The 18,415-nt window shown below is 32.0% G+C and overlaps 1 protein-coding gene across 1 annotated transcript; it reads left to right on the plus strand.

Moving 5' to 3' along the window:
* The first annotated feature begins 15,254 nt into the window (after positions 1–15,254).
* Positions 15,255–17,047, plus strand: LOC129944847 (uncharacterized). Its single transcript, XM_056054509.1, has 2 exons — positions 15,255–15,448; positions 15,522–17,047. Exon 2 carries the CDS (start codon positions 15,587–15,589, stop codon positions 17,045–17,047), a length of 1,461 nt encoding a protein of 486 aa, XP_055910484.1. The 5' UTR covers positions 15,255–15,448; positions 15,522–15,586.
* The last annotated feature ends 1,368 nt before the right edge of the window (positions 17,048–18,415 follow it).

The raw sequence follows: 18,415 nt of genomic DNA on the forward strand, positions 1-18,415 counted from the left end.
AAATACAAGGTCTGGGATTACCTTGGACTTGATCTGCGGTTTTTTAAAAGAGGTCGTATTGGTTGTCTTGGAGACCTCGCACCTTGAGGCCGTTTATCCATGGTTCCTGGATAACGCCAATGTCGAAGTTTTCCTCCTTAAGGAAAACTCTCAGATTATCTGAAGCGCAATTAGAGTGCTTTAGATTAATCTGTATGACCTTCAGCACGTTTTTTAATTATTTTTAGCTGCAGAGGGATTATAGTTTTGGAAAACCATTTCAGATTTGATTGATGAAAAGAAGCTGGGATACGACCCACACTGATAACTTCTTATCCTTGTATTTGTATTGCTTAAAACTTTACAAAATGTTTCTAGCAATATTTTGTGTGATACAAATAATTAGATGCCCATAGTTTTCTTTGTTCTCTTAATACTTAAACCGAAATTCATTTCTTTTCAGTCTTTTGTAGATCTTCATCTTTTGTTAATAAAGTGTTCAGTTGATTTTTTCTAAGAAATTAAGTAAAAATTAACAAGAATAGTTTTCTTATGATGAAACAGTTTATTTCAAAACCAATTTTTCTAACGAGATTTTCAGTCGAACACCAATTTCTACAAATGTTCGTAAAATTTCAAGAAAGTTTTTATTTCCCATGTCAAAAAATACAGATAGGAATTTCATACGAAAATTTAGAACGAAAAGAAATCGTGTTGAAAGTAATACCTTCATTAATTCACGAGATATCGGGATCCTAAAGTTTATGAAAAAAAACTGACTGTCGGATTTTTATAAACAAATTACTGAATGTCGAATACAATATTTTCTTTAAGGTGAAATTAGTTTGAAGCTAATGTCTCAAGTTTTTCAAAAGATATTTGAGTCTAAAATCATTTTTACCAATTTAGATTTTTTTCAAAATTTTACAAGATGTCAAAAACGTTATTCCTTGTTGCATAATATTGTTTTGCAGATAGAATCATTGGTTGTCCGCAAAATAATCGATAGGTATCAATTACTTTTTTCAGTTTTTCTTCTTTATAAAAAACCGTTGATTATTTTTTTTCCCAAAATGTCATCAGTTTGGTATCGCAATATATAATATAAAATTCAATTCAAGTCTCTAGGGTTACTCGTTTGTTAGATATTTTGGGTTAACCGAAATTCACTTTTTAAATTTAAAATGTCGCAAGAAATCAGCTTTAATTCAGAATCGAAGGAGCCTTAAAAATATCTTAAAAATCTTTCTAATCTGTGGTATAAAAAGCGACAAACATTGATGATTTTTTAAAAAGAATTTTTGTTTTTAACCGCCCAATATTTGGGATTTTGTCAATTTTTAACAGCTGTCAAGTGAAAACCACACCAAGCAATTTAATTTGAACAAATCATTGAAATTGTTAAAATTCAATTTCAAAATAGTTATCATTTTGCTGTAGTATCCATCGCGTGATGGTTAGTACGTGGGACTGTCTAGCCAGAGGTCTTGGGTTCAATCCCTGCCCGTGTCATCTGAAAGCATTTTTCACAGGTACTGCTTCTTTCGAGAAATTGACAAATCCTCCAAAATCCATGAAAAGTGTTGACTCATTCGGATTCAGCGTAACCTCCATCCCTAACAACTTTATCCTCACAAAGGAATGGCTGAGATTAGGAAGTCACTAGTCCGTAGTTATCAACGGATTGTTGCAGCACCCAATTTATTTGTGATGATTGATTTCTTATCAATTTATTTATTTATAGAAATTAAAAAAAACGAGTCAGTTGTGAAACATTTGAGAAAACGAAAGTACTTCGTTAACCGTGGGAATGGTGGCCTTGGCTATTTTGTCATTTCAAATTGTAAACGCCTCCATTTTTGCAATGAAATAAACGATCCATGACACATTTTTGACAATACTTGCTTTTTTTTTTTGGTATGAAACAACTTGTAAGATCCAAGTAAAATAAAATGGAAATTAATTTAAAAACAGGAACAAAAAACTACTTTTTGAAATCTGGTTAAATTCAAGATAATCAAGAGTTTAAAAATGTGTATTCTCTCATAAATAGCATACATCCTCGTATGTCAATGTTGTTGAAAGTTTCATAAAATATTAATAAAAATATTTTTAGTTGGTTGAAAAAAGTTTTAAAGTAACGACTTTCTTTGTTCTTAAGGCACTTGCGCGGAAAAACATTTTTGAATAGTTTTAAGTGATTTTGAAGATTTTGGCTAATACCTAGATTTCTTTTTAAGCTTTTCGAATTGAAAATCAAATTTTGTGTAGATTTTTATTAATGATACAAAAACTGCTTCACTTATTTTTTTTATTTGCAGTAGTTAGAAAACCAACCACCCAATCAATTCTTTTCTACATGTATTGAGGTTATTAACTTCCCATAAGAAGTTATTGTAATGGGTCCGATTTGTCAAATTGAAAATTTTGACATTTCTCGACGTTTCAAGATCCCTAGAGTCGAAATAAAAGATTTTTAGAAAGATGTCTTTGAGTGCGTGTGTACGTACGTTCGTACGTCCGTACGTTCGCGACGTTTTTCGATTTTCAAATAAATTTTGTTATACATATAATAAGGCAGAAAGATGCAGAAAGGGCTCTCAACAAAATTGCGTGGGTGGTTTTTTTACCATAGCAGTTTGAAAAAAAGGTGAACATTTTGGTTAACCCTAAATATCTTACGAACCAAAAACGCTAGAGACTTGAATTAAATTTTATATAATGTAATGTGATATCAAAGAAGTATATTTTTTGAAAAAAAATGCATTTAACGGTTTTTCTTATAATTCAAAAAAACTGAAAAAAAAATTTGTCATCTCCAAAATTATATCCAAATCAATTTTGTGCAACGAAGAATAATGTTTTTGACATCTGATAAAATGTTGAGAAAAATCGAATTGACGGTTTTTTTATAAAAAATAAAACTCTAAAAAAACATTACTCAAAGTTGGTAAAAACTGAATATCGATTCAAATATCTTTTCAAACACTTGAAATTTAGGCTTCAAATTTATTTTATCTTATAAGAAATATTGTTTTCAACATTCTGAAAAATGTTAAAAAAAATCGAATTGACAGTTTTTTTTTTTTAGTAAAAATTGATTTTCGACCCAAATATCTTTTCAAAACTTGTAGATATTGGTTTAAAATTGCTTTTGTCTTTCAAAAAATATTGTTGTCAACAATTCAGTAAAATTTTGAAAAAAAAAATCGAATTGACAGTTTTTGTACAAAAAAGTAAAAACCGAAAAAATATTAACAAAAATTATAAAAAAAAATGTTCGACTCAAATATCTTTTCAAAAATTTTAAATATTGGCTTCAAACTAATTTTTACTTATAAAAAAGATTGTTTTCAACATTAGGACAAATTTTGAGAAAAATTTAATTGACAGTTTTCTTACAAAAAATAAAACTCTAAAAAAATTATAAAAGTTAGTTAAAATTGATTTTCGACTCAAACATCTTTTCAAAAATTGTAGGTTTTGGCTTTAAACTAGTTTTTTCTTTCTTTTTGAAAAAAAATCGAATTGACAGTTTTTTTTACAAAAAATAAAACTCTAAAAAAAAAACAATACTAAAACTTGGTAAAAATTTACTTTCGCCTCAAATAGCTTTTCAAAAAATTAAAAATATTGGCTTTAAACTTATTTTATTTCACAGAAAATATTGTTTTCGATATTCATTAATTTCTATATAAAAATCCAACAGTCCGTTTTTTCATTAAAAATAAATTCTACAAGAAATAGTACGCCAATTTGGTAAAAATTGATAAATATAGACAAACTTTTAAGCAAGACAAAGCGACGGACGGGATGGGAAGTTATCAGTGTGGGTCGCATCTTAGCCTCTCTCTATATTTTAAATCGACATCTCTATCGGATCTTGATATGAGACAAGATATTCCAAACGCACCGAAACGACGCACAGATATCTCTCTACAAACGTTTTCTTTAGATTCTATTGTTAACACTCGCAATTTAATCCTCTCAAGTTAAATAATTAATCTACACCAATTTTATTAATAATAGGTGTGATATTCACCTTTTGGTACCTTAAAATTCGACTGTAGTCATTCTCTGCTTGCACCTGAGGAATGTTCTTTCTTCTTCATCCCATTCAAACTTTCTACCATTTACCATTGAGTATGCTTTTAGATTCAGCTAGATTTCCCTTAAATTCTTTTGAGCACGAGTATTTTAAAAAGTATGTCTTTAAGTTTTCATAAATAAAATGTTCACATTTATGACCTCCACAAATGCTCGATCTCCTTGAATGAATCCGAACAATTTTGGGATCCTTTCATCATCGCAATGTTTTGTAAAATTTCACACACAAAAAACTAACTGGCCTAGCTTGATATAATTTTAATTAACTTTAATAAGTCAACGAGACGTTACGATGAGATACTATGGACGAGGTTGTAATTTTAATGATGGTGGACCAACCGCGATGATATTATGCTGGTGGCGAATGAAGATGGATTTAACGTTTATACCATAAATAGCATGGCATAGTTATTCGCAGGACATTTTCCAGCTATTTTAATTATTGCCATCATCAGGACACCACCATCATCATCACCACCGCCACCGCCACGGCCAAATGGGTGTACTGCCACCCCCTTCCTGCCATCAAACTACCAGCATCATCATCACTTTTTCCTTACAGCTCTTATAGTCCTATATACGTGAATTAGTTTTATAAGCCCCCGTGTGAAGCAAGTCTGGTTAAGGCATTCGCTCCATTTTTGATGGAGCAGCATTCCTTAGAATTCCACCAGAATCTGTGAAGTAAGTTTACAAAAAAAATCTTTTCATCGGAGGCGGTTGGTTAAGAACTTTTTTGATTTAAGTTTTTTTTTATGTTTTTTTAAATTTATATTTTTAGTTTCATTTATGCATTTTTTTTTGTTGTTGTTGTGTTGCTTGCATTTTTGTAGTTGGTATATAACGTGGTGGGCATTTTCGAATTTTTATTTTGTGTAATTTGAGGCCGGCCTTTTTTTACAAGATCTGCGTCTTTATCATATGGCTTTTCTGATGATTTGCAATGCATGTGGAGATGCGAAAGATGGGAATGGGGGTGGGGATAGGTACAAAGATTCCTGTGTGGTGATGTCTTTTTGTCCAAGGATAAAAGAGTAGCACGTATATGGAGTGTGTGAGCGTACTTGCACGTAGAGATTGGTCTGATGGTCTTTTTTGTGCGTCCGTTGGTTGCTCTCGGTTTAGTTGTTACCATTATCGTTGCCGCTGGCCGCCACCATCACCAAAACATTGATTATAAACGGGGTTACCATCTTTTTATGAAACTTAATAAGACTTCAAACAAATATGAACAATTTTATAAACTTTCGCGGAAAGGTCGATGATAAATTACAATTTTTATTTTTAAAAATTTGATAAGACAATAGTTATTTGCATAGCTCCTAAAACTATGCAATTATTAAATGATGATTATTCTTTCTTCTAACGGAGTATTCGAGGCACAACCAATGAAGTAAATACAGTTGACTCCCTCTAAGTCGAACTTTATTTAAAACTAGTTCGTGTAAGAGAAAGTTTTAGAAAAATTCGAGTTAGAGAGAGGTTTTTTCAAATGATTTATTAAGTAACAAATAAAATAAATATAGCTAAACTTCTTGCTTTTATCGCCCACTAATTCAGAATTATGTATTATACAAAAATGGATTTTCAACTTAAATATTTAAAAAAATATTGTAATGTTAGATTGAGCCATCACAATTGCCTTGTTATCAGTTATCGCGTTTAAAAAAAAAAAAGATTCAAAATGAAATAAGCACCTAGTATTTTAAGGTCTATTTCAGCTTCATCTTCTTCTTCAGCTATATTTTTAATGTTATTAGTTTCATCAACATTTGCTTTCAGAATTCACTCAGGTTATCTACTTTAACATAGACGTTCCAAAGTCGGCTTCAACTTTATAATGAGTTTCTTTTGGTCTTAAGCTTTCTGAGTCTTAACTCAACATAAAAAGATAGAAACAATAAATTCTTTTAAATTTTTTTTTTTTATTTCGGACCCAGATGGTCACTCTAAATATAAACTGTGATGAGTTTGATGGGCATGATGATAAGGGTCCTCTATTCAATTTCAATGAAATTATTTGAATCGAATTGATTCACCGAAAATATTATATATGTAGGAAAAAATAATGATCAAGATCACAATGACACGTGGAATTATTTGAGAATAATTTGTGATGGCGGATGTTTTCGTTGAAATGTCCTTAAGGCTTTGATTTTTTGATTAGATTGGAATTGGTTATAGTTTTTGGTAATGGAAAAGAAATAAGAAATGAAGCAATTTCTTTGTTCATGATTACAAAAGCCGCTCGTATTGTTTTACTATAGGAGGGAGGGGTAAAAAGCTTCCCCCCTGGCTAAGAAAAACGATGTTTTAATTTTAGTTTGCTTTATTTCTCGACACAATTTAAATTACGAGTAAGTTTGTGCATTTCTCACAACGGTGTTCTCATTTACTTTTATCAGTTTAAACGTTGATTCGTCAAGCTCCTCAAAATATTGATTTACAGATACGATCACTTCTTCATTGCTCCTAAATCTCTTAGTTCCACGCCATTTTTTGAGGTTGGGAAACAGAAAATAGTCGCTGTGAGCTTGGTTTAGAGAACAGGGAGGATGTCGACGTTATCAAATATAGATTAAAATTAAATTGGGTGGCGCAACAATCCGTTGGGAACCAGGGCCTAGTGACTTATAACTCTCAACCATTCCTGTGTGCGAGTACTGTTGTCAGGAATGGAAGGGATCTACAATTTTAGGCCGAATCCGAACGGCTAATTTGAGAAAGCACTTTTTCATGGCAAGAATTACTCTTGAAGGATTTGTCAGTTTTGTCTAATTAAGGTGGCACAGGCAGGGATTGAACCCAAGACCCTGGCATGACAGTCCAACGCACTAACCATCATGCCACGGATACTACAATCAAATGCAGATGGTTGTGTAAAATAATCCAAAAAAAAAAAAGCTTTTTATATCTCAGATATCTTAAGCACTTTCAATCTGCGGTCTTCCAACACTATATTATGTATTTGTTCGATCACTTCTGCAGTTGCAAACTCAAAGGGCCGTTCTGAGTGTAGCTTTCCAGAGATGCTCATTCTTCCGCTTCTTAATAGTTTAATATGATGGAAAGGTGAGTCTAAATATTAAATCCTTCTCTACTTTTATTTGTGTTGTTGTAAGCCTTTCAAACAAAAGTATTTGAATACAGCGCACGATTTTCTGCTTCTCCAATTTTCACGAAATCAACTAAAACCTGAAACTGTACCTATACAAGCTAGTTACAGGGATGGTACTGTGGGATACCACTCCAAAAGTGGACATTGTTGCGTCATCTCTTTGTCACGCCGAAAGCATTTTACCCCACCCTGGCATATAAAGAGTGTTTTTTTAGAGGTATACAATATACATTTATGTTGAAAACCATGAATGTGTTCATACGCCAATGAACAAAATTGCTAAACAAATGATAATCCTCAAGTGTAGTTTAAGGCACCGTTAGATCTAAAAAAAAACTGACTGTTTGGTGTGCTTTATATGTTAGTTCGATAACTGATCCGTTCTATTACAATACTGGCCAAATCGTTACTGTCAATGCCAACCGGTATAGATTCATGATTCCTGTAGACTTTTTCGTTAAAGCAAGACGTTGAGGAGCTCTGGTTTCAAAAATATGGCAAACCATGTCACACAGCTCAAGCTTCAATTCGATTAAATTCCGCTGTATCACTATTCTCTGTGTGGATATGTGAACTTGCTTATCTACGCCGATAAGTCTGACGTAATTGACTTTTTAGAGTACACCATTCGGGCCGGTTCATGGAAAAATATTATTTTTCGACTAAATCAAGATTCATGTCAGCTTAAAAAATCACATTTTTAAAATTTTATATCTCTAAAAAGAGATTTTTGAATGCGTAGTTCAGTGGTAAAGAGTTTTTAAATTAGGACCAATGTTCATTTCGAATAAAACACGAAAAATATAGGAAATAATGGGTGCAAAGGTTTTTCGACAATCTCTCTTGAGTTATCACTTGAACAAATACAACAATTTTGCATATTGCCGAATCATTTATTTTTGCCAACATTTTGACCACTGAAGGCAAGCCACTTGAAATGGTGAAGAGGCTTATATTCTTGAGTCAATTACATCTTGTTAGCGTGTAAATGCAAGTCTTTATGCATAATGATCAACAACGACGAGCGTGAAATTTGCAATTGTTGTGCGAGACGCATTGACAAGTTGAGGTGGATAACTCTTCAGCGACACTATCACGAACATCAGCAATATTTTCTGCAGAACGAGTCACACTATATGCATTTTGACTTAAACGCTCTTTGTATATTAATCCTGAATAACTTTAACGCTTTGCTCGATTGTTTGTCTTCAGGTTTGAATTGAATTCGTCTGAAATTGAGAAATGTCAAATGCATTGCAAACAAAACTTGACGTTTAGGCGGGGGTTACTTTCAACATCCGTCCTTAAAAATTAACCTTCCTTTATAAAGATACAATAAGATTTTAAAATGTATACTTTGATGGGAGAAAAAGCTATAACTATACTTACGCAAAAGCGTTTAATTTTACTTTATAAATTACGTTTTTAAGGGTTAAATGTAAGAAATTACCATGCGGTTACCTTTTTAAAAGACTATTATCAAGCGAAGTTAGTGTACTGTCCCCAGAAGAGTGAAATATTTACTCTTTGTATAGCAGTTGAAAAATTCAATCTTATATATCTTAATGCGTATACTCCTAAAAGTATACCTATTTTCTGATGAAAATGTCAGAATTTTGAAAAATGTTTTGCTCGTTGACGAATTCATAAATTTAAGATGCACACTTATTTTCTTTTACGAGTAAATATATTAATATTTATACTTTCATAATAAATTTAACTTTCTTAAAATAAAATCTTCAACTTTTTCATTTTTTTCTCAAAAAACGTAACATAATTAGGGATGTAAGCATATTTTAGCATAATGAGCATTTTGTGTCTACTATAAATACTTCAATTACTATCAAATGTTAGTAAGTTCTATATTTTGTATTTCCTGATTAAAAAGTTCATTTACACTTAATTTTCCCAAAAAAAACGTACACACGCACTTATCTTGTCTTCACCCTTTGAAATTCTTCTAAAATTGTTACCTTTCCTATTTATACAAAACTAGGTACCTACTTCCTAACAAATATTCCGGTCTAGAATTGATGAACGAACCCATAATACGATGACACATTCCTTTAAGCAACAGCACAAACCCTATGACTCTATTTCTAGGTTCATTAAACATGCTGCTCGTAGTTGGTCCTAGAAATAGAAAAGAACATAATCAACCCGCGCTCCTTCTTGAAATCTTTTCGAATTAAACCTATAAGACGAACAAAAACATCATAATAACCTACAAGTGCCGCTTAGTCCAACAAACCCCAGTTTAGCTTTTTCTACTTTACTTTACTTACTTATACTTACGAAATGAAGATAAGTAGTGAGTATAACAAAAAAGAAGACTGAATAAAAAGGAGTCCTTGGAATTTTGTATTCCATCATTGAAGTGAGTGCTTTGCAAAATAATTCACACGATTGTTGGGCTCTGCCTTAAGATCCTACACACTACGGGCGTTCATTATTGCGGGTCTTAAAAAGGACAAGATGATGAAGATGGTGAGGGCGGACCAGACCAGTCCAGACCATACCAAACCCGAGAAGAGGTTTAGCAGAAAAAAATACAAAATCACAAAGACGAATAAGCTAGAATTGAGTAAGATGAAGAGAAAGAAAACGGCAAAAGAAAAATGAATCTTTAGCTATATCAACTGGTCCTGCTTTTGAATGATTCTGGAATCTTGATCTTGGAATGTGAATAACAAGGCACATGGACGACAGTAAAAAATGAAAAAATTAAGGACGTAAGAGGTACGAATGGATTGGCGTATAGTACCTCTATACCTTTCGTTTGTCTGGCGCATGAAGTAAGTTAATAGTTTTATTTTCAATCGGCCACCAGAAAGAGTTTTTTTGGAAAAAGAAAAATTTCGCCAATTTTCTTTAATTCCAAAAGTTTTGTTTAACCTTTCTGATTAGATGGAAACGTTATAAAACATTATACGCCATTTTACCGTTACTGTAAAGAATTACTCCCAATCGAATTAGTCAGTAGAATCCCTCCCTTCAAAAATATTCTAGTTTTGAGAAGAGTATAGAATTGGACGGCCCATAAAATACGAAGCACTCCATAGACCTATAGTTCTATAGATATCTGCGACGTTCTTTCCAAGTTAGCTTCCCATTAAATATCAAGCCCAGATTTTTCACGGTTCTTACATACTCTATAGCAAGACCATCGAGAAAGATTTGTTTCTTGGAAATGATAATGCATTTAAATTTGATTGGATTTAAGAACAAGCCATTTTTCTTACCGAAAAATGAAAGAATTAGTAATTCTTCGTTCAAGACTGAGGCAGAATCTTTAATCAATCCGAGAGGGCAGTTTTTTTGTGAGTTGAAACTCATTTAAGTATTAAGAGAATAAAAGGGGACCAAGAATCGATCCCTCATGTTGAAAAAAAATCAATAACCTACCGTTCACCATCACAGCAGGATTTTAAAAGTTAACAGTTGCGTTTATGTTTGGCAGAGATTCAAAAGATCAACTGCATACAATGGCTTTCCAAATTCCAGAAGGACAATAAATGTTTAAAATGTCTATAACATTTATATGTCCTGTAGAACAGCTTTTGTCAAAGTTCAGATTGCTTTGTTAATAAAACAATTTTTGTTCCAGAAATAACATTTAAATTGGATTTGTTTAACTTTTTCGTAAACTTTTGATAAGAAGTAAAGTATTGAAATTGGTTTGAAATCATACTCAATTTTTGGAATAGTAAAATCATAGCCATTTTCCTCCCATCGGGATAAATCCCTGTTGCTAAAATTGTGTTCATGTGTGCAAAAAAAAACTTTCCAAAAACTTTGGAGATACATATGTATATCATCTATATAATAGGCATTAAATTTATAAGACAAGAAACATTCAACTACATCTGTACTCTCTGTTGGTGAAAACTTAAATGAATCTACCGAAAAGTTTTCATATTGTAATGATAAAAAAGAATCGAAATTTGCGAAACAAGCTCTTTCAAGTTTTTAAAAAGGTTTTGTCCATTCCCAGATGAGTTGAGATTTCCACTATAAAATAGCCTTTAGCAGATTTTTCTTACATCAAAATTATGAAGGATTCTATAGTTTTGCTGAAATTTCTAAAGTCTATAACGTTTCCAGTTATTGAACGCTTTGTTTCTTCAAATTATGAGCAAATGAAATTTAAGTGAAAACCATGATTTTTGAACAGGTTTTCGTGCTTAGAGGAACGTATCAAGATCAATTAATTTTTTGTTAATTTTGTGCCATTTGATAACTGGGATTAGATAAATAATAAAATTAAAGTCCCTGTATTTGTACTGAAAATCGGATTTCTGCAAATCGAAATCAAAGGTCATATGTATAAGATCATGCTTTCAAAAAGCTTCTGCGGAAAGTTGATCTTGAAAAAGAACTTTATTAATATCTTAACAAATCAATAAAAAAGAGGCTGGGATGCGACCCACACTGATAACTTCCCATCCCTTCTGTGAGTTTTAATTTTTTATAATAAAAAAAACTTTCAATTCGATTTTTCTCAAAATTTTATCAGATGTCTACAACATTATTCTTCTATCCACGAAATTTTTTTAGAGATGAAATCATATTTTATTCGTAAAATTTTGGAGGTGACAATTTTTTTTGTCAGTTTTAATGATTTATAAAAAAACCATTAATTGGATTTGTTTCAAAAAATATACTTGTTTTGTATCACGTTACAATATATAATATACAATTTAATTCAAGTTTTTAGCGTCATTGGTTCATGAGATATTTAGGGTTAACCAAAATTTTCACCTTTTTTTCAAACTGCTATGGTAAAAAAACCACTAACGCAATTTTATTGAGAGCCCTTTCTGCATCTTTTTGCCTTATTATCTGTATAACAAAATTTATTCGAAGTCGATATCTCTTCTAATTCTTGAGCTATGGACGACGAAAAAAACGTCGCACGCACAGACATATTTCTAAAAATCTTTTATTTCGAATCTAGGGACCTTGAATCGTCGAGAAATGTCAACATTTTCAATTCGACAAATCGGACCCATTCCAATAACTTCCTATGGGAAGTTAATTAGGTGGCGCAACAGTCCGTATAGAACCATGGCCTAGTGACTTACAACTCTCTTTATTAATTTAGCTTTCAAAAAAAACATCTAATAGACTGTGAACTATCAAAAAAGTGTGTTGCAACATTAGTTTTTACTGGAATCATGTTGAAACTTTTCATGTCATCACTTAATTTTGCTTCTTATGATTAATTGCTGTTAAAATCACTACACACAATAATGTTAGAACAGTTTTCAGATATTTTGTCCATCAAATAGGAAAATGGGGACATACTTATGTCTGTTTCTCTTTCAAATATCGCCCTCCCTCCCTTTTTTGTCCTTGTATTTCTACACACAAAAATCTTTACCCATTCAATCCACACATTTTTTCATTAAAGTTATTGTTGAGCCACGTTTCGCAAACGCAAATCACATCAACTCTTAAAAAATATATATATCTGAACTCATCAATTTTGGGCAACAAGCTCTGAGCATTAAAATGATATATTTTAAAATCGTTTCTTTGTGCACCTAGTACCTTCTCCTAATTGCTTCAAACATTTTCTTTCAAACCGTCTTGGTTTCAAAATGCACTCACTGTGTCTTTAGCATCAAAAGGGTCCTAAGAAAAAAGTGAGTCAAAATAGGTTAAACATTCATTATAATACCAATAATTGTGAACACAAAAAATAATAGATACTGGGTTATTTTTATATATTTATTAATATAATTGTCATCGCCAAAATTTTTTTATTTAATTAACTAAAAATTAATTTGATCCAATAATTTTCCGGGTTTTTAATGTTTTCGACAATATTTCACCCACAAATACAACACTTGCCAATACCAAACCTTTCGTCAAACAGTTCCATGCAAACCGCAATGTATCAAATTTAAAAGCAACAGGTTCTGATCTCGGAAATATCAATCTAGATTTGTGCATTTGAAATCCAACCTTCAAATAATTAATGCTTGTGTCCAAATCCCACTTCTGAATCAAACCAACTTCTTTGATTTGTTTCACTAAATTTTCCAAATTTTCCTTAAATGGTGAATGAAAATCCAATATAAATCCAATGTCATATTTCATATCCGGAAATCTTATTGCTCGAAATAGTGGTTGGCCGAACTGTTTTTGTAAGCCAAACAGAAATTCAGTTCTATCTTCAGCACTTGAATAAGCAAATTTGGTATTGTTCATGGAATTGATCTCATGAAGATATGTAGAAAATTGTACTACTTTTGCGATTTTTTCATATCCTGGTGGAAAAACGTCCATGTTTTTCACGCAATTCCAACCATATTCGGGCACCATAACGGTGACATTGTTGTCAATGAGGTCCTGAATTGTTTTCAATTGTTTGATTTTTATAAAAGCTGTTAAAAATGACGTAATGTAAATTATATATATATTTCCCAGGATAAAACTGAAGATAAAAACTTGAATTTTTATACTATACGCTGTAGTTGAAGGGCCTTCAGATGGTTTCAATAAAAACGCCAGTAATGTTTCACTTAAACTTTTCCTAATATCAGCTTTAGAATTGACCAATTTCTTTACTGCAAAATCGGCAAATGCTATATAAATTCCAGTTAAACCAATTAAAATCCAGACCACCAAAGAAAATGGCCTCTGAAAATATTCATTTGGGTCTATGTAACCAAAATAAGGTACCATTAATGTCCAAATCAATCGTTTTACTGTGATGAGTACAAGATCCTTGACCGGTGGGAATACGTTCATACTCATATCGATGGTATGGTCCAGAAAAGCCTTCTTAAATTGGTCGACAGATGGTTTATTTTTGTTGAAAATTTGAATTTCTTTAAAAGTAGCATTATACCGACGTAGAAATGCCAAGATTATTTCAGCGGAAAATCCTCCAAATTGCTCAATACCTTGAGAATTTCGAAAGCGAAAAAACCTGGGGATTTCATTTCTCATTGCCATTGGTATTACAAGACCATTTAAGTCTATTAGTGCGTTGGGAAGTGACTTGGTGAGTTGGTTTGGATGTTGTGAAAGACGTTGGATATTTGAGTCAGCATATGGTAGAAATGCGTACGAAACGTTATTATCAGCGATTCCCAAAATTCTGGTAAATTTCCAAATATCGAAGAAGATAAAATACTCCCGTAGACAATCGAGGTTAACTCCATAGATAATCACGAATTTTCTAATCTCCATCGATTCTATCAGAGGTTGAATGGTCTCAAATTGTTCTTTGTAATGATCCTGGCCATGAACTATTAGCAGTGAATTGTTCAAGGATATTTCTCGAGAGTAATTTTTATTGTTGAATGAAGAAAATATTAAAATTGACATTGTTGTGTTCATGTCATGAAGGCTCTTCAACAGAAAATCCTCATGCTGTCCAATTAAACACAATATTGTTTTCGAGTTGGTTTCCTTGTTAATTCTTTTAACGAGGCTTATGAGCTCTTCAATTTTTCCAACACACAATAACGCAAACAGAAGCAAAAGAAGAAGTATTATTAAAACTCTCTCATGGCCCATTTCAAAAAATTGATCTATTACAGCTTTAGTCAGTCTGACCTTTAACGTAATAGTGGATAACCTTACAATAACTCTGCGTAAGTCTGACAAGCGATAGAAGACTTCAAAAAGCATTATGATAAGTTTGAAATGCAAACAAGCCTTTCATGAGCTGATTACCATTTAGATAAGGAGTTACGTTGTGTAATTAAAATCAATGCGTGTTTGATATTTAAACATTGATTCGAATCGCGTGAATCTTATACTTTAAAAAAATAGTGTTTCCGATATAGTGTCCTATTCAATTTTTTATTTTATGAAATTAATGGGCGTTTTTTTTTAAATAAAACCTTATTAAAAAAAATAGTGATTGAAAATTGAAAAGCGCCTATACTAATTAAATCTCAATGTTTGACTTAATTGCACTAAATTACGTACTATCTAAATATTAACCAATTCAATCAGCTTAAGGCTTGTTAGCATGCAAACGCAACAGGATATCCTTCCATTGCCTTCTTTGACCAGTCATACATAAAAAAGTACGGTAGAAGCAATAAATTAAATTTTGAAATGTGTCTTGGGAAAGTTTTAATACTTCTTCTTCTGCTGCTTCTTTTTGCTGCACTATGTGTGGGAAATATTGTTGACCTTGTAAACCTCATCAAAAAAATTCACAAGGAAACCAACTCGAAAACAATATTGTGTTTAATTGGACAGCCAGAGGATATTTTGGTGAAACACCTTCATCAATTGAACTCAACAATGTCAATTTTAACATTCTCTTCATTCAAAAATTACTCTCCAGAAATATCCCTTAACAATTCACTACTTATAGTTAATGGTCAAGATGAATTCATAGAACAATTTGAGATGCTTCAACCTCTAATAGAAGGGATAGGAATTCGAAAATTCGTCATAATTTACGGAGTAACACTCAATTGCCTACAAAAGTATTTTACCTTCTTCGACACTTGGAAATTTACCAGAATTTTTGGAATCGCTGAAAACAATGTTTCGTATGCATTTCTTCCCTATGCTGATACCAAAATTCAAAGCTTTTCTAGAGGTACAGCATCACTGCCCAACGCTCTAAATGACTTAAATGGTTTCACACTGCGAACTGCTATGACTAATGACATACCCAGATGTTTCCGATATCGAAATTTACAAGGAATTGAACAATTTGGCGGATTTGCTCCGCAAATAGTTCTTGCTTTTCTTCGTCGGCATAATGCAACATTAAAAGAAGTTCAAATTTTCAACTCAACTCATTGGTTTTCTTTTCAGGAAACGTTAGATGCAATTTTAAATCACACTATCGACATAAGTATGAACGCTTCTCCCTCATTCCCGGAAGTTTTTCACATCTCAGTAAAATCTTTGATCTGGACATTAATCGTACCTCTTCTTGGTTACATAGACCCCAATGAATATTTTCAAAGGCCATTTTCATTGGAGGTGTGGATCCTGATTGGCCTAACTGGAATTTACATAGCTGTGGTAGATTTCGGAATGAAGAAATTGATCAATTCTCAAGCTGATATCAGGAAAAGTTTAAGTGAAACATTTCTGGCATTTCTAATGAAACCTTCTGAAGGATCTTCGACCACAGCATATAGGATCAAAATTCAAGTTTTTATCTTCTGTTTTGTCCTAGGAAGTATGTATATGATTTCCGTTACGTCATTTTTAACAGCTTTTATAAGAATCAAACAGATGGAAACAATGCAGGACCTCATTGACCACAATATACCTATCATGATGTCCGATTTCAGTTGGAAATACATGCACGACTACAATGCTAGTCCACCAGGATTTGAGAAAATTGTGAAATTGGTTGAATTTTCTTTGTATATGAAAGAGATTGATTCGATGAATAATACAAAATTTGGCTATTCAAGTGCTGAAGACAGAACTGAATTTCTCTTTGGCTTACAAAAACATTTCAACCAGCCACTTCTATTTCGATCAATTCCATATCCCAATATTAAATATCACATTGGATTTATATTGGATTTTCATTCACCTTTTAGGGAGAATTTGGTCAATTTGGTAGAACGAATTAAAGAAGTTGGATTAATTCAGAAGTGGGATTTCGACACAACTATTAATTCTATTAATGTTGGATATCGTATGCACAAATCTGGATTGAAATTACCGGGATCAGAACCTGTTGCTATTAAATTGGATACATTGCAGTTTGCTTGGAATTGTTTAGCGAAAGGTTTGGCATTGGCAAGTGTTGTGTTTGTAGGCGAAATATTGGTCAAAATAGTTAAAATGCGGAAATACTATTGGATAAGATTAATTTTAAGTGTATTCAATAAATAAGTAACCAATATAAATTAATAATGTTTAATTATTTTTTTTACACTTCAGAATTTCATAAAGTAGTAAGCTTATAGCAAGCGTCAAACTACGATCAGAGGCTCATCATAAGTGCATGTGTTAGTTGTTAGTAAAAAATAATACAAATATAGCCTAACACACGCACAAAATACAAAACAAAATTAGCATTTAACTATTACAGAATAAAATGAGAACGTTTACGATGGTGGAGCACTGGTTCTAAACAATGATTTTAATCCCACCTTATTTAAATTTAAATCTATCGATGAACAGTTTAAGTTATATAAAATGCTCATTCGACTTAAAGCTTCATTCTTCCCATAGTTAGTTCTATGGAAGTAAATATGTATAAAATCAAATGTGTGCAGGTGATGAGTTCCGCCCCGGTAATTCAAATGTACACAAGATAGCAAATAAGGTGCATCAATTTCACCATTAATGAGTTGATGAAAAAATACTAAGTCATTATTAACACGCCTTTGATGGAGAGATTGCATTTGAAAAAGTAGAATACGATGTTCATAGTGAGGCAGATCATAGGGATCTTCCCAAGGAAGACTTTTTAGGGCAAAGCGAATGAAATTATGTTGAATTGATTCAATACGTTTTCTATGAATTTCGAATTAGGGAGTCCATACTTGCGAAGCATATTCAAGATGAGGACGAACATGGCAATTATACAAAGAAAGAATAACATAGGGATCATTGAACTCCTTTGCCAGGCGTTTAATAAAACCAATCATAGAACTTGCCTTATTAACAATAAAATTAATGTGATGTGTAAACTCTAAGTTGGAACAGAAATGTACACCTAAATCTTTAAATGTGGAGACACAAATACGTTACTGATCAGTTTTTTAGTGAAAGTTATCGTCTGGTATTTTAAAGGGTTGTGTAAAAGGCTATTTTTCATACACCAAAATGTGAAACTATCAATGTCGGCTTGTAAAAGAATACGATATTTTGAAAATCTTTATATCGTCAGCAAAAATGAGAAGTTCACTTGAAAGTAAACATGACGATACATCGTTAATAGACAGGATGAACACCAGATTGAGAAACAAAAGGTTCAGAATGACAATTTCTAAATTTTACTTCGTAGGATCTATTTTCAAGGTATGACTTAATCTACAGCTAGTTTGCGAAAAAGTGTGAAGATTATGAAAATAAACTTCATCAACTTCTTGAGGGCTATTAACTAATGACTCACGGAAATTCGTTGCGAAAGCGTTACAGATATTAAAAGTTTTATCTAACGAAAGGTTCTTGTAAGTGAAGTTAATTGAAAAATTACAAATAGATTTAAATTGTTTAAAGAGTTCAACATAAAAAGAGAAGTTGACTGGAGAC

The sequence above is a fragment of the Eupeodes corollae genome, chromosome 2 (genome assembly GCF_945859685.1).
Source record: "Eupeodes corollae chromosome 2, idEupCoro1.1, whole genome shotgun sequence".
In the NCBI taxonomy this organism is placed as follows: domain Eukaryota; kingdom Metazoa; phylum Arthropoda; class Insecta; order Diptera; family Syrphidae; genus Eupeodes; species Eupeodes corollae.